The 21,947-nt window shown below is 38.4% G+C and overlaps 1 protein-coding gene across 6 annotated transcripts in view; it reads right to left on the minus strand.

The window, feature by feature from the left end:
* Window positions 1–21,947, minus strand: part of astn1 (astrotactin 1) — a 271,979-nt gene that overhangs the window by 150,928 nt on the left and 99,104 nt on the right. For all 6 annotated transcript variants that reach the window (XM_084120756.1, XM_084120760.1, XM_084120759.1 and 3 more), the window contains one exon: window positions 8,173–8,310. In XM_084120756.1, coding sequence (XP_083976882.1) covers window positions 8,173–8,310 — 138 coding nt within the window. The remainder of the gene's footprint in view (window positions 1–8,172; window positions 8,311–21,947) is intronic.

Genomic DNA, 21,947 nt, shown 5'->3' on the forward strand with positions numbered 1-21,947 from the left:
ATTTCGAATTTAGGCTACTATGAATGTGCATTTTTGACGGCATGGTCGGGCCGGGCCACTCGGAGGTTGCTTCCGGGAATAGCTACTGCCCTACAGTATTAAAAATCGCTACATATAATTGTTTAGAAGGTTATAGTGTGCGTTATTTGTTTTCTCTTTAACTTCTTTCAGCTCTTTTCATGTTTGGAGTCTCGGATTGTACAAATTATGAAATATTTGATATCCCAATTATGCATATCGTCCAGACAACAATTTGGATATTATCGTCTAAATGATATATCACCCACCTCTAGCACAATTTGTAAACTATTATGATAAATCGCAATAATCATGTCTTCGGAGTCTATCTGTGCCTGTTCCATGCCCGACACAGGTACCGGTGTACAGGGTGGGAGGTGGGAGGTGGGAGGTGGAGGGGTATTTACGACAGTGCAAGTATTCCACAGCGACTCTAGGGGTCGCTGTTTGACAAAAACACAATTTCTACACAGTGTGCCTTTAAGGTTAGTTACTAAATTCATTAATTTTCATATCAAATGTTTATTTACATGTTTTCATGTCATATACATATACAGTATACATATCATATACATACATGTTTTTGTCATAAAGAAGTCATTCATGTATACTTACGAGTTCAGCCAGTTGTGTGAATTAGGCTAGAGCATGTCTGTACATATGGTTAAGGTTCCTATCTTGATTTATTTATTTACAGTGAGGAAAATAAGTATTTGAACACCCTGCTATTTTGCAAGTTCTCCCACTTGGAAATCATGGAGGGGTCTGAAATTGTCATCGTAGGTGCATGTCCACTGTGAGAGACATAATCTAAAAAAAAAAAAATCCAGAAATCACAATATATGATTTTTTAACTATTTATTTGTATGATACAGTTGCAAATAAGTATTTGAGCACCTGTCTATCAGCTAGAATTCTGACCCTCAAAGACCTGTTAGTCTGCCTTTAAAATGTCCACCTCCACTCCATTTATTATCCTAAATTAGATGCACCTGTTTGAGGTCGTTAGCTGCATAAAGACACCTGTCCACCCCATACAATCAGTAAGAATCCAACTACTAACATGGCCAAGACCAAAGAGCTGTCCAAAGACACTAGAGACAAAATTTGTACACCTCCACAAGGCTGGAAAGGGCTACGGGGAAATTGCCAAGCAGCTTGGTGAAAAAAGTTCCACTGTTGGAGCAATCATTAGAAAATGGAAGAAGCTAAACATGACTGTCAATCTCCTACGGACTGGGGCTCCATGCAAGATCTTACCTCGTGGGGTCTCAGTGATCCTAAGAAAGGTGAGAAATCAGCCCAGAACTACACGGGAGGAGCTGGTCAATGACCTGAAAAGAGCTGGGACCACCGTTTCCAAGGTTACTGTTGGTAATACACTAAGACGTCATGGTTTGAAATCATGCATGGCACGGAAGGTTCCCCTGCTTAAACCAGCACATGTCAAGGCCCGTCTTAAGTTTGCCAATGACCATTTGGATGATCCAGAGGAGTCATGGGAGAAAGTCATGTGGTCAGATGAGACCAAACTTTTTGGTCATAATTCCACTAAACGTGTTTGGAGGAAGAAGAATGATGAGTACCATCCCAAGAACACCATCCCTACTGTGAAGAATGGGGGTGGTAGCATCATGCTTTGGGGGTGTTTTTCTGCACATGGGACAGGGCGACTGCACTGTATTAAGGAGAGGATGACCGGGGCCATGTATTGCGAGATTTTGGGGAACAACCTCCTTCCCTCAGTTAGAGCATTGAAGATGGGTCAAGGCTGGGTCTTCCAACATGACAATGACCCAAAGCACACTGCCAGGATAACCAAGGAGTGGCTCTGTAAGAAGCATATCAAGGTTCTGGCGTGGCCTAGCCAGTCTCCAGACCTAAACCCAATAGAGAATCTTTGGAGGGAGCTCAAACTCCGTGTTTCTCAGCGACAGCCCAGAAACCTGACTGATCTAGAGAAGATCTGTGTGGAGCAGTGGGCCAAAATCCCTCCTGCAGTGTGTGCAAACCTGGTGAAAAACTACAGGAAATGTTTGACCTCTGTAATTGCAAACAAAGGCTACTGTACCAAATATTAACATTGATTTTCTCAGGTGTTCAAATACTTATTTGCAGCTGTATCATACAAATAAATAGATTCCATAAATAAAAAATCATATTTTTTTTTAGATTATGTCTCTCACAGTGGACATGCACCTACGATGACAATTTCAGACCCCTCCATGATTTCTAAGTGGGAGAACTTGCAAAATAGCAGGGTGTTCAAATACTTATTTTCCTCACTGTACTTATTTATTGTGATTTGATTTAAGTATCTATATGTTATATGTATTTCAACGTATTTATGAATTATGTGATTCAAAGTGTCTTAATGACTCTGAAGTACAATGTTGATTAAAAGACAACAAAGAGGACCTTTAAGCAACCACTAACTATTGTCGCTCTAGCTCTATCATTTACTGTTAAGTTTTTTAAACTGCTTACAGTCCTCCCGACTGCCCGGGACCTGTAACAACGTATATAACTAAATAAAACCTTCATGAGCAAAAATGAGTTGGAAAGACAATAACAGACAAATTAACAGCCATGGAAACAAATTAATCTTGTGTGTACAGTATGTGTACAGTATGTTAAGTGTGTGTGTGTGTGTGTGTGTGTTTAAAGGACAGTGAGTTAGAGACAGAAATTACTAACTATATCTGACTTTAACAGTTAGGCCTCTTCTAATTAACATCAGACAGTGACATTTATATATTTTTTTCTTTCTGAGGAGCACTCTTTATAGGTTATTTCCAACTTTATTTATTTCTTATGAACAAAACCATATCTATAATTAAATTTTCAATTTTACTTTCAATTTTTTCCATTTTACTGCCTTTAAGGCCCTGAGCACTGAAATATTTAAAACCTCCTTTAAGCACCAGCTACCATGATAATTTAGTGTGAGACTAATCACAAGATTAATCAATTTTGGGTAAAAAACAAATTAATCAAATCAGCATATGCCCTTTGGCAATGCATTCAAAGCCCCCTGCAAGGTCTGGATAATGTCAAGCCACATCAATTTTGAGGATTTAAAAAAAAAAAAAAAAAAGGAAAAACCTCATTTGGTTGAAAAATTTAATCAGCTGCAGTTCAATAAAGAGGCTCAGTGGAATCCATTATCAAAAAAACATCCTTATATTTGACAAATCACAAGATGTACCATACTTCTCACAAGGCTAAATGAAATCAATAGGTGCTAAAATTCACTACAGAAATGAGGAATCTCAACAGGATATCTGAAGAAATATACAACTAAAAAGTAAGGATGTAGGTCTCGACACAAGTGTTTTAGAGCCTTATTTAACTTGCAAAGTCTCAAACTGTATCCACATAATGACTTTTGTAAACGACATTGAAAGCACAAAGGCTACTTAAAAGTCTGCAACCACAGGCACTGAACAGACATGTTGCTGTAATTTACTGTAATTATCCAGTCAACCTAAAGACACCCAAGACATCATAGATCAGTAATTGTCCTTGTGGTTTTCTAAAGAGTTTTTTTTGTTGTTGTAAAGTTTAGTTAAACTTTAACTAGAGTGAAACCAGTGTTTTCGAGCAAGTGCATGTCTGTGAAAAAACCCACATTTAAATATCATTATCTTTGAAAATTCATTTTGAAATATGGCATGAAAAAATAATATAAAAGAAAATACACATGGTTCAACTTTAATTTGGTGATATTTTTAGTCAAGAGCATTCAAAGAGAAAGAAGTGACCCTTTGCTCAGCTCTGCCTACCTTGGTTACTGTTGCTCTTAGAAAAACTTAACTGAACATCCCATTATCATAGGAATCAACTAGAAATGTTCATGAACGGTGCAGTTTTCAAACTGCATAAAGTGGTAAAAATGTAAACAATATTGTGACAATACAGTTTTTTGACAGTTAAATCACACTAATGTCTCTACAACACATTCACTGTGTTAAATACAGAATTAACTCTTTAGTTACTTTCTGCTCTATTTTGACCTGAACCAATACATAAATCAATTGCAACAAATGTAGGTGTTCTTAAAGGCACAATATGTAACTTTTTTGCTTTAATAATAGCAAAAATCACTATATCTATGTTATATATTTTTTTTAGTTGTTTACTTACAATATCCCGACTGTTTCCAACAACTTTCAAACCAGGAGAAATTTTAATTTAATTCGAAGACACGGCACGTTTCTTTATTTCCGTTTTGTCGCAGTCAATGGCGTCATATCCGCGTTGTCCCTGGTTTCCGCTTGTACTGCCATGGTAACCAGAGCTATGAACTAGAGCCCTCTGATAGTAACCAAGACGACAGACGTGGACCACTGTAGTTCGCAATGTCTATCTGCACGCTGTTGTTGTTTCGTTCAAACATTATGGACCATGGCAAGCAGACTTTGGATAAAAAAGGAGAACTAAAACGAGAATCAATATCAGCGCGGTGTTTTCGAGATGCCGAGAGCTCCCATATATAAACGAGAGCTCCACGTCCGAGACTTCGACCGCTCCTACATGTAACGTTACTTTATTAAACAGGTGAGCACATTTACATAAAACTAATCAATGTTATATAGTTCAACAATGATAAAATGTTAGAATATGATCTGTATGTTATTCTCATGTTGATCTAGCTTACTGCTAGTCTCAGACAAACTAACACATACATTTCAACACATTCAAATGCAGTTTAGTGTGATAGTGTAATGTTAGACCAAGTGAAACAGCGCTGCGTTACCTCACAAGTTTAATTTGTCTAATAAACTGACCTGTGAGTAGTAATTCTGCTCTTGCATGTAGTTCGGTAGAATGAAATGTCCATATTCCTTTTATATCCGCGGGACTCGCGTCGCTTGTGGAGCTGACAGCTGTCTCTTAGCAATCCCGAACTGCTTCATATCACAGTCATGATAAAAACATTGATGTATTCAGTCATCCATAAACATTATTAGATCGGTCGGCTTGACGTTGACGTCAAGATCCATAATTCTTAGCAAATGTTGCGTCATCAAACTACGCCTTTGTTATTGTAAATAGGTTAGCGACCCCTAGTGGAGAAAAAAATCCATACTGTACGTTTAATGATGTTATGCCTGTTCACTTGGAATTGACCGTTCGCAAAGACCCGCCCCCTTTAGTTACTGTTGCTATGTCCGACAAGCCACGCTGCTCTCACGCCACACCATGTTCTCACACAGTGAAAAATACATTGCAGAGCAAAGAGGACACTGACAGCGCGCTGACAGACAGGACAGATCAGTATATACTTTCATATATACTTTTGATATGAAACAAAGTCTCACCTTTCAAATTTGGTCATTTTTTAAAGAAATTTAAACAATATATACCGTTTTGTGGCTCTTTGATGTGTCTGACAGATGTAGACACGCTGTAGAGCCTCTTAAAGCTGCTCGGGAACCGATCATCTCTTCCTTCTAGTTAATTTCTAACATCAAATAAACATGAATGAACATAATAAGGAATGTTGTTTTAACCGCGGAAAGACGTCAGTACACTCCGTTTCTAAAGTTCAAGTCCACCGACGTTAATCTACTAACTCTCCTGACTGCTTTGTCGGACAAAAATGGCGGATTCGGCGGATGGCGGATTATGATTGGTCAGATCGCCTGTCAATCAAACTCCCTGCGAAGGGTCAATTGAGGGGGTGACAGATCCACAGAATTAACTTCTCAAGATTGATTTAAAAATTTGTCAAATTTCCATAAAATTCACTTTCTAAACACCATGGACTTTCAAAGCCTTATATTAAAAAGTTAAAGCGCATGTATGATAAAATAGAGGAAGGCAACTGTTGGTAACATTTTAAGAGTGAATGATCAATTGTATAGCAGATTAGGGAGGCTGCTCAAGGATTGGTTTAAAACTGTTTGTTTTTAAATTTTATTTAGGAACTAATGCATTTTAACCCTTAGAGGTCGGCAATCACGCCGGCGTGATCTGATCGCTTTTTTCCTTATCAGTGCAAAAAGTAATCAAAATTCTAATATTAATTTTTATTTTATATGCTTGTATTATACATCAATCGATCCTGTTAAATGTGTATTATTTTTGTGTATACTCACAATAAAAACAAACTGTTGTGCTTTTTGCCAAATAAAGAAAAATAAACACGAGGCGAGTTCTGCCTTCTCTCTGCCAGTGTAGTCCATTCTGAAACGCGTCCGAAAATGAATCATAACTCAGCGAATACTTCTCACACAGGCATGTGAGATATGTCTCTATGAAGCTTGAAATCTCTTCTTTTAAATGAAGTAATTTATATAAAAAACAAATGTTTTCAACTCATGTAATCCGTTTGAAAGCAAGGAGAGGTACCGTTTTTCCTTCTGCCTCATTATCTCTAAATGAGCTGAGGCCGCCCCGCCCCCCGGCACGATTCACATGTAAATAGTTAGGTGATCTAGTATGCATCGCATACGCCCCCCGATCAATGCCTCAGATGACGAACGGCAGCATTTTGAAGAGCGAATTCCGCCGAGGACACAATTTCGGAGTAAGTTTTACTTAAAAGTCTTTTGTCTTTTATTTTTCGTGTTCGCATTTATGAGGAAAAAACAACATTACGTGACAGTTCTCCATTATGGACGCGAGCGCTCTAAAAAAAAGCACTAAAAGACTTTCAAACTTTCACAGAGACCTCAAAACAGAAAGTACAAATCCTTTCTTTAAAACGAATTTCGTTTTGTATCAATTGCATCTTAATTTTAATAATTTTTTCATTAACAAATTTCCTGGATTTAAAGTAAATATAGGCTAGCAATCACAACATAAGGTGCTTGAACTGGAGATCATCATGAACCAGACCGTAGCCTACTCGCCTCACATGTCTAAAAATTGTGAAATATATTTACAGAAAGCTGGTTCTAAACAAAACCATCCAAAACAAAAAGCTATGTAGCCTAATAAATGTGCATTTCTCCGGTGCGTTCACTAGCCTACTGCGAAGATCGCAAGTCAATAGGCTATCGTCAACTTCATCTTTGCCAGAAATTAAATTTAAATCGCGTGTGTGAATGAATGATGATGTTTTAGCAAACTGTATTGCTATACTGAGATGAGTAAAAATCGACTGAAATATGTTGAAATAAAATGTAGGCTATTTGTATAAGCAACGTATTAAACTGCAAATTAACAATATGCCCTAATATTTCATGAAAACTACGTTACAGTCAGGCGAAATATGAAAGACAACATCTTGTTGACTAGATTTGGGTACAGTTTTTACTGTAGAATATACTGCCACGTCAAATAAGCTTTTGTTTAGCAATTCCTAAAGTCAAAAATAAAGTCATCAACTAAGATGTTAGCTGTTCCAATGTTGACTATATTCAAACTAATGAATACATAGATAAAATGTAGGCCTATAATCATTTTTTTTTACAAAGAAAGAGTACACTTGAAATATTGTTGAAATTGTAATTATTGTTGTAATTGTAACCATTTTAATAAAATAGCAAAACATATTTACAAGATAGATGTAAGCAAAATCTTAAATGGTCAATATAAGTCTTCTTCTAAATATATCTTTTGTCCTTGCATTGTGGCTCAGTCAGTTTCACACCTGAATGCATGGCTCATTATGCAGAGTGGGTGGGACATTGTATTCTAAGGTGTAAACCACTCCTCGTTCACGCCCCCCTCGCATATTGGCTTTCCAAGCAAAACCTGTTTTACATCAATTTAAATCAATGTATGGTTTTATGTGAACGATAAAGCAAGACTATTTTCACATAATTTTGAAGAAAAAACTCTAGGCGAGGACATCCATTAGTCAAAAGTCTTATTGACACATATTTACTATGTGTTTTGTGGCCTTATTTCAGAAATTTTAGTTTTTAGTTTTTTCAATAACCATGCATAAACATTATTCTCTCAAAAATGAAAACATGTACATACACGTGGCTCACATATTATGGTAGCCCTGTTTGTGCTTTATAGAGTGAATTTACACCTTTGCCATTAATATGTTTATAAGCAACTGAAAAAAGCACAAATGTCAGGGCATGTCAGAACATCTCAAGGGCCCCAAAAACAGCCCAGACCCCAGAGGGTTAATGTCACACTCTTCAGCTATTCTTCTTTGAAACTTAGATTGAAAATGTCATCTCCTACCTGACATCCACTGCGTCCTCCATGACAGTCATATCTGTCTTACACTTGGCAGAAGGGTTGATGGCCAGCTCAGCGGGAGGAATGACAAAGCTTTTGCTAAGTGGCAGCCACATGCCTTCTCCAAGAGTATATGTGAATCTGAAACACAAAAAGGCACAGTGAATATTTCGACCTGTACTTCTACATTGTGAGACAAGACAAAAAAAAAAAAAAAAAAGGCATTTGGATGACATAGTTTTACCATTCTTTTTCTTTTCTTTTTTTATTTAAAGAAAAATAAAGAAAATGTGCTTTGCTCGTGAGGATCCTTGGAGGTTAAATTGAAATTCTGGGTAGGAATCTAAAAATAGTGGTGTCCAGGGTAATAACAAACGATACATTATCAGACTGAAAAAAGAGACAGGTTATTGTTTATATTTAGTGAATGATTTCTGCCAAGAAAAAAAATAAATAAATCCATACATCCCCATAAGAGACTCCCACGTGTAAAGTATGTAAAGACATTTATTCACTTGGTTTATTGTATCCGCCTCTGCACAGTTGCACAGGGGTTTAACAAATAATGTGTTCTTACTGGTCCATCTAAAGGTTTTTTTAGGTTGTATTCTTAAGTTGACCAAGAAAAAAAAAAAAAAAAAAAGCTTCCTAACTCCTGCATGTAACAGCATTTCCAGTTTGACCCTCACTCTAGAACAGTAGCACATTTTAAAACTTGAGTCATTACTGGAATGCTTATCTGACCTTGAAAACCCCCCTTGTTTTACTGCTGAGAGCCGTCCAGGCAGATAAGATCAAATCGTGGGTGGATATTCATAGAGGACTAAAAAAAAAACAACAACAACTGAGCATGTAAAATAATGCCCAGAACAGAAGGTCCAAAGTTTTTTTTTTTTTTTTTTTCTCTGAAAACGTGCATTCAAAATAGCCAGGATGTGCTTGAATGATTCATTGATTCATTTACTCAATGATTCATTCCTTCAGTCATTTGATTTTCCCCTGTAAAATCGACTATCATTGATGAACCTAATGTACCCCATGCACCTCAGGAAGTCTGTACATATATGAGCTAAACAATCACCTCAGTAATTATATTTGCATAAAATGCATTATGATTACAAAATTGGAAGCTCTTTTAGTTTTCCAGTATTATGCATGTGTAGATGTGATTTACACCTCCACTGTAAGAATAAAATGGCATTTTATCAAGCATACAGGGCTTTTGAGTCACACATAGCCAAATAAGAATTGTGAATCACTTTGAATTCAGATAAAAACACTTGTTAGACTGACAATAATCACCCTAATGTTGTCCAAACTGCTAACCGTTTTATAATTAATAATGTTGCTGATTTGCTAAGGGTTTGCCAGCTCCCAGCACATATTGCGGCATGCATTAATTATGTGGTTACTCTTATAGGAATATTGTTTTACTCTGTGCTGGCTTTATTTATGCAGCTGCTGTTCTTGTTGTTCATATACAGTACATACTATTTAGAAGTTTAGGATGGATAAGATGGGGGTGGGGTTTGCATATTTGTGAGGTCTGATATTGATTTCAATATAAGACAGGACCTGGTCAATGTTAACCTTGAAGCTGTGTGGATTGATATTTTGCTTCCAAAAAGCAAACCAATTTTGTGTGGTGTTGTTTATAGACCTCAAAATCAAAATGACTTCATTCAAACCTTGGAATGTGTGCAGGCTGTCATGATTTTTTAAACCAGGAAGTCATTTTAATGGCAGATAATAATATTGATGTTTTGAATACAGAAGGTCCACTATACAATGGCTTTTGTGATTTTCTGAAAATGCATGGTCTAACCCAATTAATTAGTGTTCCAACCAGAATAACTGAGCATAGCCAAACTGCTACTGACCACATCATTGTATCTGACACAAGTAAAATCCAAAGTGGTGTCATTGTGTACGGAATGAGTGACCATTTTTTAACCTACTGTACCAGGAAAGTCAAGAGGGCTCAGATTAAATGTCACAAATCTGTGAAGAGCAGAAGTTTAAAAGGGTATAATGTTAATAATTTTCAGGACATACTTAATAATATCAACTGGATGGAAATTACCAACATATGTGATGTTGATACAGCATGGGATTGTTTTCAATCTATTTTCTTGAAAATACTTGACAAGATAGCCCCATTAAAAGAGACCAGGATTAAACAAAGATCACAGCTTTGGATAAATAATGATATTTTGGACACCATTTACTTGAGGGATGTAAAAAATAAAGAAAATGTGCTTTTCTCGTGAGGATCCTTGGAGGTTAAATTGAAATTCTGGGTAGGAATCTAAAAATAGTGGTGTCCAGGGTAATAACGAACGATACATTTTCTTGTATTTTTTATGCCCCCTTTCTTCATTGTCCTCAATGTTGTTAGTAGGGATGGGAACCGAGAACCGGTTCTTCTTCAGAACCGGTGCCCAGTGAATCGATTCCTTGGAACCGTTAGTATGCCTGCTTAACGATTCCGCTTATCGGTTCCGCTCGTTCAAATGTGACACGACGTCACACACGTGCTGCGTTGTTTTGGTTCAGAACGTAGCAAACACTATGAGCAAACATGGCATCGAGGCAGAAGCGCTCTGACCGCGTCCTAACTACATGCGACACGCGATAAAAAAGTATCATTTTCCATGTTAATCAAAGTTTAACCAGCCGCGACACGCGACGATTCTATTTGAAACGGATCCTATTTTACTGCGACGTCGCGCTGGAACAACAATCTCAAAGTGTGGCAATGATAATATCAGGTACTATTTTTGTGCTTTATTTAATGTTAAAAGCGTGTATAATGTGACTGAATATCATTTAGTGCTCCCAGCTTTGTAGCTGTAAAAACAACAATGGATAAGTCACATCAGATCTTGAAATTAAACAAATGGAAACAAAAACGTTCAAAATGTGAAGAAAACACGTGTATTATTTGACAAAGATTGTTTTAGTAACTCAATAGCCTAATCCAAATGAGCACTGTTAATATTCCAAAAGACACAAGCTCTTCCTAAACTGTTTTCAGTCTGTGTTTTTAGTTTTTATGGCACATAAATGGCAGTTTTATTTATTTTTTTGTCCGGACCAATGAATGTGAAAATTGTCAATTTCCTAATCCTAAGGCACTCTTCTTGATAATCTTTCAAGGCACACAGGTTGAGAAACACTGCCCTAGGCTATAGGTCCCTGGACTTTACTTTGAGAAGTAGCTCACCTACTTTTAGGTTTGTTCTGAGGTTGCTACACATAATTTGTGTATACTCTGTGCTGTGTCTTCTGATCAGATATTAAAGCGAGTTAATACAAACAAATTTGTACTTATTCCCTCACCCAATAAGAATCGATAAGAGAATCGATAAGGAATCGGATCGATAAGCAATATCTATAATGGAATCGGAATCGTTAAATTCTTATCAATTCCCATCCCTAGTTGTTAGTACATGTACTGTTACTCATCTTCCATCTTAAGGACCACAATGGAAACAAGCCTATGGGCTTTTTGTGTTTTTATCCTTTTGAACACTTCGTGTTGATTGTTGTTGTTCAATAAAGTTTTCAAACAATCAATCAATCAATCAAAGATGTTTTTGAAAGAAGTCTCTGATGTTCACTAAGGCTGCATGTATTTGATCAAACATACAGAAAAACAGTAATAAGGTGAAATATTGTAAAAATATAAAAAGACTTAACTATTTTAATACATTTTTTAAATGTAATGTATTACAGTGATAGCAAATCTGAATTTTCAGCATCCATTACTGTGTCACATGATTCTTCAGAAATCATTCTAATATGCTGAACATTATTATTAACATTGTGCTGTTTACATTTGTGCTGTGCTACATTTATGATACATTTTTCAAGAGTTCAGGAGAATAGCATTTCTTGTTTACATTTGTCTTTTATTCTTTTGATATTTTTATTGAAAAAATATGGCACATTGAAAGATACATAACAATGAGGTAGAGATGACACAACAATAAAGCCATACTTAGCTATTTTTTTCCTTTTTTTTTAAACGTACAATATGTAAAAAAAAAAAAAAAAAAAAAAAAAAAAAAAAAAAAAACGAGTACACAAAGCAAACAAAGTGCAAAGTTAAAAACATACAGGCATTCACAAGTTCACAAAAGCATAAATAAATAAATAAATAAAATAAACCAATAACTGATAAACAACAATAAGGGAGGGGGAGGGGGAGGGGGAGGGGGGTGTTCCATCAATCAAGGGGAAAAGAGGGAAGAGATTTAAAGAAAGTTAAAAAGGGCTGCCATTTACTGTAAAACTTGTTGGAATTACCTCTCAGAGAATATTTAATCTTTTCTAATTTCAGAAAAAACATAACATCCCTTAGCCATTGAGCGCTGGAAGGGGCTTTTGTAGATTTCCAGTGGAGAAGGAGATGTCGTCTCGCCAGTAAAGATGTGAAAGCAAAGATGTCTAATTGCTTTGATGTAAATCTAGTATAATCCTCAGGGCATCCGAATATGGCAATATGGGGAGAGATAGTTAAATTCGTCACAAGTATTTCAGAGATAATATCAAAGTACCTCTGCCAGAAAGAAAAAACTAACGGGCAAGAATAAAACATATGCGTTAGATTGCAGGGAGAGGTATGGCATTTGTCACAGCTGTCGGTGACAGTGGGAAAAATTTGTGACAGGCGTGCCTTGGAGAAATGGATCCTGTACAATACTTTGAATTGTATCAAAGTTAGACGGGCACAGGTTGAGCTAGAGTGGATTTTGTTGAGGGCAACGTCCCACCATGTGTCATGCAACTCCAACCCAAGTTCACCCTCCCAGGCAGCCTTAACTTTGGTGATGGATGAGGTATCATGATTCAGAAGTTTGTTATAAATTTCTGAAATGAAAGACTTCTGAGGGGGGTCTGGAGAGAGAAATTCTTCCCACAATTGGAGAGGGGGTGATGAGGGAAAGGCCGGGAACAAGGATTTGGCACAGTGCCTGATTTGGAAATAGCGGAAAAGGTGAGATGGCGGGAGTTGAAATTCACTAGACAAATCTGCAAAGCTACGGAAAGTACCATCTCTATAAAAATCTTTAAAAGTTTTCAGGCCTTTGTCATACCATGTAGAAAACGTGGGATCAGATAGGGCAGGTTGAAACAAATGATTTTTTAGCAAAGGAGCTGAAATAGATGGAGATGTAGATTTAAGATACCTTCTAAGTTGGAGCCAAATTTTTAGAGTGGAAATTACCACTGGGTTATCTGTAAAGCCAGAGAAGTTGGTAGGGATAGAGGAGGTGAGCAAAGCCGGCAAAGAGGATGAGCTGCATGAATGTATCTCTAACTTGCACCATGGGGGATGCGTGGATTTGGACCAAAATGAGATCTTATGAATATGTGTTGCCCAGTAGTATAATTGGATATTTGGGAGAGAGAGTCCGGCATTAAGTTTACATCTCTGAAGAATTGATTTACTTATTCTGGATGCCTTTCCACACCATAAAAAGCTAGATATATCCTGATCAATAGTTTTAAAAAAGCGCTTAGATAAGAATAGAGGGAGACATTGGAATAGAAACAGGAACTTGGGTAAAATGTTCATTTTAACTGTGTTGATCCTACCTATAAGCGATAATGGCAAGCCCCTCCATCTTTGAAAGTCAGACTTAATTTTAGACATTAAAGGGGAGAAATTGGCAGAAAAAAGGGAGGTTAGCTTTCTGGTTACATTAACTCCTAAATACTTAAAACCTAAGGGGCTCAATTTGAAGGGGATATCAGACTGACTCAGTTGACAGGCTAGAGCGTTAACAGGATAACATTCGCTTTTGGAGATATTAACTTTGTAACCTGAAAAGGAACCAAATTTCTGAATAAAGGACAAAATTACTGGTATAGAGCGGCCGGGGTCGGAGACATATAACAACAAGTCGTCCGCGTAAAGAGAAAGTTTAAATTCCATTCCAAAACGTGATATACCAGAAAAAATGGAGGAGGATCTCAAATAGATTGACAAAGGCTCTATGGCCAGCGCAAAGAGTAAAGGAGATAATGGACAACCCTGTCGGGTGCCTCGAGATAAAGGAAAATAAGCAGATTGAACGCCATTGGTGGAGATACTAGCTTGTGGAGATGTATAGAGAAGGCGTACCCATGAAATGAATGAATCACCCAACCCAAATTTATTTAGTACGGCAAGCAGGAAGTTCCATTCGACCCTGTCGAATGCCTTCTCAGCGTCAACTGAAATGACCACTTCAGGGGTTATAGTAGAATTTTTCGAGTATATTATATTTAAAAGGGTGCGGACGTTGTAAAATAACTGACGGCCCTTTATAAAGCCAGTTTGCTCTTCTGAAATCATGGCCGGAAGAAATCTTTCCAAGCGGCTGGCCAGAGCCTTAGCAAGGATTTTTGCATCCACGTTTAGTAAAGACAAGGGCCTGTAAGAACCACAGAGGTCAGGATCCTTGTCTTTCTTTAACAGCAGACTTATGGAGGCTCGTCTTAAAGTAAGAGGGAGAGAGCCAACCTGCAGAGATTCCTTATATACAGAAAGCAATATCGGGGCCAATTTAGATTGAAATCTTTTAAAAAATTCCACTGGGAATCCATCCGGGCCAGGAGCTTTAGAATTCTGCATGTTGTTTATAGCAGTGTTGATTTCATCAACTGATAGCGGCAGATCAAGATCTTTGGAAACATGTGGGCTAATAGTAGGAAAGTCGAGACTATCTAAAAAGGCACCCATGTCAGAAGCGTCAGATGAGGACTCGGACTTATACAGAGAAGAATAGAATGAGCAGAATACAGAGTTAATGGAATTAGGGTCAGTATGCAGTGTGCCTGAGGGATCCTTGATTTGAAGAATCATACGTGAGGCAGCCTGGCGACGCAACTGATGGGCCAGGAGCCGGCTTGCCTTATCTCCATGCTCATAATATGTGGAACGCGAGCGCAAAAGAAGGCGCTCTGCCTCAGTAGTCGTAACGAGGTCAAATTCAGTTTGTAAATCAACACGGTCTTTGAGCAGGTTAGGGGAGGGGCAAGTGGCTAGTTGTTGATCTAATTTGTCCAATCTAGTTGAAAGCTCATGAAGTTTGGCTATTCGAGTTTTATTTAAATGTGCAGAGTAGGAAATTATTTGACCTCGCAAGTATGCTTTGAGTGATTCCCATAGCAGTGAACAAGAAATAGGATCAGCCTTGTTTTGATTGATCATGATAAAATCATCAATTGAAGATACAATAAAAGAGTTAAATTTATCATCTGATAAGAGCAGAGTATTTAACCTCCATGGTGAGGAGTATCGGGATTGCGGAGAAAGCTGAATATCTAAAGAGAGCGGGGCATGGTCAGAGATAACTATAGGATGATATTTAATCGTTGACACCTTGGAGATAAGTTTAGCATCAACGAAAAAATAATCAATCCGAGAGAAGGATTTATGCATATGTGAAAAAAAAGAATACTCCTTGATGGTAGGGTTGTAGAATCTCCAGGGATCAATGCAACCATTCTTGGCCATGAAGTCAGAGAGCGACCTGGACATTAATGATGGGGTCAAACTTTTGGGAGAGGAGCGATCTAACCTAGGATCAATAACACAATTCATGTCCCCTCCAAAGATGAGGAGGTTATCATGCAGAGAAGGGAGACGTTCAAATACCTTATTCATAAAATCTGGGTTATCAAAATTTGGAGCATAGATATTAACTAGTAATACAGGAACGTGTGACAGCGTACCTGAAATGATTAAATATCTGCCATTTTCATCAGAAATCAATTTAGAAGTAGAGAATTGAACTGATTTACCAATTAAAATAGCAACTCCTCTGGCTTTAGAGTTAAAGTTGGAGTGAAACACATCAGAGACCCACGGGCATTTTAGCCTGACCTGGTCTGTGGTGCGCATGTGGGTTTCTTGTAGAAACACTATGTCCGCATTAAGCCTTTTCAAGTGAGTAAATACCCTAGATCTTTTAATGGGGCTTCCCAAACCCTTGATGTTCCAACTCACAAACCTAGTATGAGAACCTCTAATAGTGGGTCCTGAATTTCCAGTGTTAGTAGACATTTATGGATTATTAACTAGAAGCCGTAGATGAATGCAGAACACCGCCCCAGAAAGAAAGAGAGAAGAGAAAGAGAAAAAAAAAAAAAAAAAAAAAAAAAAAAAAGAGGGGGGGGGGGGTTAACAACAAACACACGCACAGACATACACACATAAACTGGATGGCCAAACAGGCTGAACATTAGCCAAACCCCTCCCACCCTCACCAAAGCACTTACATCGACCCCATCCCCAAACGATGGAGAACCCAGTGCTAACTCCAATAGGAGTAAATTCCCTAAGGACAAGGCTACCGGCATTTGCCAAATGGAAAGCTTAAGCTTGAGACGGGCTCCCGCAACTTACAACAATAAAGAACAAGGCACCCATGATGAACATCAGCTGTAACAAAGCACTTAGTGTGTTAAGTAAAAAGATCGTAATTGTCCATACCACTTCCACGATGGTAAAACTGCTTGAAAAAATACCAGATTCCTTACTTGGTTAATGTCTTAATGTATGCTCTGGCGTCCTCCGGTGATTCGAACTCTCTCTCGGTACCGTCATATGTAACACGGAGGCGCGCCGGGTAGAGAAGGCCATACCGTAACCCAGGCAACTTTATCTCACGGAGCTGGCGGCGGATGTCATTAAAGGCAGCACGGGCACGGGCAGTCTTCGCGGTATGGTCAGGGAAGATATGTATAGCCATATCACCGATCTTAATTCTTTGTTGGGCTCTAGCTCGCTGCAGAATGTCCACACAGTCTGTATGATAGTGCAGACGGGCGATTATTGGACGTGGGCGTTCCCCGGGTTTGGGCTTGGCCTGCAGGGTGCGGTGAGCGCGGTCCAAAATGGGCTCTTTATCCAGCTGAAATGCCTCTTTGAGCAGAGTGGAGACAGCCGACATCATGGAAGAGCTGGTTGAGTCTTCGGGCACACCTATGATCCTGATATTATTGCGACGCGATCTGGCCTCAAGATCCTCACATTTATTGTCCACTCTTAGCAGCCCGGCAGACAGATGTTCCACTTTAGACTGTAGCGAAGCAATGTCATCACTGCAGGTGGAGAGTGAAGTTTCCATTTCAACTACCGTGCTCTCCAAGGCGCTCACTTTAGCCTGCATGTTTGTAATAGTACCAGTCAATTCGGATTTAACTGCCTGCAACTCCGTCTTGATAGACGTAAAATGTTCGCTTAGGGCAGCCTGGAGCTCGGTTTTGAAAATAGCCGCCATCTCTTTACGAAGTGATGCGAGCAGCTCCTCCTTGAGATCGGGTGGGGCAGCGGACATTACAGCACTGTCGCAAGGGGAGGAGGAATCACTAACAGGCGGGGATGAAGCGTGTGCAGCAGGCCGCTGAAGCGCAGCAGATGGAGCATTGCCAGATTTGGGTTTAGCAGGCATTTTACTCAGCAATAGTAAAAGAAGAAGTGTTAGATAAAACACACACCAAGAAAAATAACGCGAAAATGTGCCAATGAACGTAATTTAACGCTAACTGCAGGAGCTCCGAAAATTGCGTCCTACTCCATAGATCGTTAAGCCGGAAGTCGTTTACATTTGTCTTTAAATATTTTATCAAATTTAAATGTCTTCATGGTTACTTTTGATCAATTTCTACCTTGCTGAAATCAGGTAAATATTTCTTTCAAAAAAGTATCAAACAAGAATAATACTAAGTAAACAGACCATGAATTAACTTCTAAAAAAAGAAAAGCAACTATAATCCTCAGATTACCCTCCTCTTGTGTACTATGAATGGAACTGTCTGACTGCTGCTGTTTAAAACGGTGCAATAAATTGCTTTTCTTGATTACAGTTCAGTCTATTAAACTTGCATCTTTTCCTATGTTTGAATAAATAAGTCACTGCCAGCAGGCTAATTTATTTATTTACCTAGGTTCAAATGCAGGTTCTTCAATTATAGCAATCTGCACTCTCACTGTGCATACAGAGCTGTACTAGCATCTGCAAACTGATGATAAAAGTAGTTGAAGGAATCTCATTATCTGTTTTCTCTAGTTAGACTGGGGATCTCCATATTCCCCTATAATTTATTAATACAGAAGCTGAGGAAAGCAAAATATAAACAATCAATTAATCAATTGACTTATTTCATTTACATTTTAAACATCACAGACATCAATGCACCAACAAAATATTCTTAGTTGAAATCATAACTTAAAGGGGAACTATTATGCCCCCCTTTTTTTTTTTATATATATATATATATATATATAAGCCTTAGGTGTCCCCAGAATGTGCCTGTGAAGTTTCAGCTCAAAATACCCCACAGATTATTTACTATACCATTGTGAAAATGCCCATTTTGAGTGGAAGGAAAAACATGCTTTTTTTTCGTGTATGTATCTTTAGATGCAAATGACCTGCTGCTCCCCACCTCACTTTCCAGAAGAGGGTGGAGCCTTTACAGCTCGTGCTTTGGATACTTTGTCAAAAAAAAAAAAAATACTAATAACTGTAATACTTACAAATAATCTGTTTAGTTTTGATTATCATCTCTATCGAAGTCACACTCACGTGATATTGCAGTTTCATCAGCATGAATGTTTATTATCTGCATGCGTTTTAAAGCCATAACAGCAAATGTACATTGGCTGTTGTCTACAATATGTCTATGGCATTTAAATGTTTTTTTTTTTTTTTTTAAAGTCGGAAATTTTTCCTGCTTATTAAAAAATTAAAAAACGGCGATCTTTGCAAAAGGAATAAAAATCTGTACGAGAACACTAGTCGGCCTTCACTGAAGAGCTATCTTCACAGGTAAGAAAAACAGTTTGATACTATTAAGACCTATATTTTTGTGAATTGGTGAATATTCAGGTGAATATTGTTTCGTGGCCACAAATTAATAATACCTCAGCACGTTTTACTAATCTGTTCCCTCTTTTTACTATATTGTGGCCACGTTGTAATTCGTTAAATAAAAATGAGGGATGGAATTAGTTAAACGTGTCCACGACTTATTAAAACGGGGGAACAATAAGTCGTCGTAACAACAAATTATTTAGATCAGTGGACAGGGCGCATATAAGAACGAGCAGAGAGAGAGAGCCCCGGCCACGCGTGCGCACTATCACCGTCTTCAAACAACACGAGCGCTATATTGCTCTCTCTCCCTCGCACATATCAAAATCAATTGACACAATAGTAAAAGGTCGGAAGACCGACTGTGTTTTATAGATCAGTAGTTTGTTCAAATAAAGTGTTTGATTAGTTAGCAAGTACATGTTCAGGAAATGCATAATACAAATTGTATGGGTTAATGTAAGTAACGAACGGACTCTGCTTGAAGCTCTTTTGAAGCTGTCAAATGGTTTCGCTATTGGACACTTAATTGTGATTATTGCTGCTCTGAGGTTTCTTATAGACTACTGGTGACTGTGATATAGTTTTTTTTGTTTTGTTGTTGTTGTTGTTGAAGAAGCATTACTCTTGCCTCGGAGAAAACAACACGGGAATAGCGACAATTGTGCATATAAATTACTACTTGAATTACAACCCGTGGGCAGTTTTTCTACATCATTTTGTGAACGTCATTTTATACTTGGTTGCTGGACAGCGGGTCATCTTAAAAGTGCCGTCGGAGCTACCAATCTCTGTATTACCCCTTTTCCACCAAGGCAGTGCTGGTGCCGGTTCGGAGCCGGTGTCTGCTCGCGAACCAGTTTTTTGTGTTTCGACAGCCAAAGAACCGGTTCTCGGACAGGAAAATTGGTTCCAAAGTGGCACCAACTCTTTGCTGGACTAGAACCGTTCTTTTACCACGTCATGCTTACGTTGGGGGCTGGGGGCTGGGTTATTGTGACCAACAACTCGACGGGAAAGGTTGTGACCGCCATTGCTAAAAACACAGCGCTAGCTAGTAGAAAGAATGATTGAAGAAAGATGGATTCTGACCCCAATATAGGATCGCAAAGTCAGGAGAAACATTTGCAGAAAGACGATGTAGTCCGCCATTGTAATTGTTATGCTTGAAGTTGGCGCAAGCGTTTCTGGGAAAGCTAAGACGTATGGCAACGTACACAGTGATGTAACAACGTCGTTCACTGGGCTCTCTAGTCAGTGGAAAAACAAACAGGTTCTGAGAACCAGTTCCGAAGTCCACCAGTTCCGAAGCAGTTATTTTTTGGTGGAAAAGGGGTATATAACGGTAGGGAATCGTAAGATGGCTGCTCGAACACTTCCGGTGGCTTCACTGCCTGCTGGCAGTTTAGAATGTCATGAGCTATCCAGTCATTATATAGATCAGTGGGAAAACGTCAATTTGGATGGAATTATATAGATAAAAAGTACTTTGGGTGTCTTGTTCAACATAATTATTTTCATATAAAAGCAACAGAACTTAAATTACATCCAGTTTATTAGCAAAACAACTCATGAGTGTAAATCCCTCAATATCCTTATTTGATGGTGTCTGATCCACTACGAGAAGAGAGAACTGTCCGTCTTGTCTGCACTTTTTTCACTCCTCCCCACTCTGCAGCCGCCTACTCTCGCCTACATTTCAGACGAGGCAAGGCGAGGCACATCTCAAACAAGCCTAATGGCACTGACACGGTGCAACTGACGCTAGTAGGTCACGTGATAAGGGCAACATGAGGGATGTGGATTGTCCAGATTATATTCATACTACACACAATCATCCTATATAGAACTTACGTTTTTGGCAGTCATTAATTATTTACTTATTCAAAACAAGTACCTACTCAAGAGAGAATGCGATTTCACATGCAGCCCTTGTAAATATATTGCCCTATAGCCCTCCAATGTTTCCATTGTGCCTTTTCTAGTTTTTTTCTATGTAACCTGCTTTCGGTGAGTTTCTATTCCTGGTTCATGTTCCAATCTGTTTAAGTCAAGTCATTGTCTGGTTTTGTTTATTTTGTATTTGTTTGACACTTTTGTATTAAAACTGCATGGGTTCATCCTCGACTCGCCTTCAGTGAACTACATTAAAACTGCGGTCTTTAAATTGATGACTTTTCAATAACATCAGATTTTCAACAATTTTATAAATGGTTTAAATAAAAAACAACAGCACTGGCCGAAAGAATGCATGCAAATCAAAATGCATTTACGATTTAAATTTGTCTGTCTTTTTCAGGAAAGATGATAACTTTTCGCATGAAAATGAGACCATTCCTATTAACACGTTACACAAAATGGATAGGATTACAAGTGGATAGGACAGAAAGGCAACTGTGACCCACATTCTTTATTAATGCACCGATAGCAAGAGGACTTAGACTGGGTAAACCCAGCCTGATCTGCCGGCAATTTGATTTTAGCCCTGCAGCTCAGGCTGGAAACCTGTACATTTATCTACCCTGCTTCCTTTACAAATTTGCAGAAACCAATCACAAACTGGCTTATCCACCTGGCGCGCTATTGGCGGGTTTAATCCAATCCAATTCCAGAGCCGCTACGGCTCTGTCCAATTCCTTTTAACCTCTCAACGATGCTCAATGGCTTCTTTTTAGCAAACAAATCGCTCGAGTGGGTGTACAGTAAATACCACTAACTTTCATGTTTTTTTTTTTTTTGCACAACCTGCAAAAATCGCTTGATTCCATTGCTGCTTCTGCAAACCGCTGATCAACACGTTTGGTTACACATTTCCTGCCTGGAGTTTTCACGGCGCTCTGCAAAGTACGTCACCCGGATCGTTGGTCTGATTGTTTGAAGGACTATCCAATTGCATACAGAGTT

This window comes from Abramis brama, assembly GCF_963993115.1.
Source record: "Abramis brama genome assembly, chromosome: 7".
Classification (NCBI taxonomy): Eukaryota; Metazoa; Chordata; class Actinopteri; order Cypriniformes; family Leuciscidae; genus Abramis; species Abramis brama.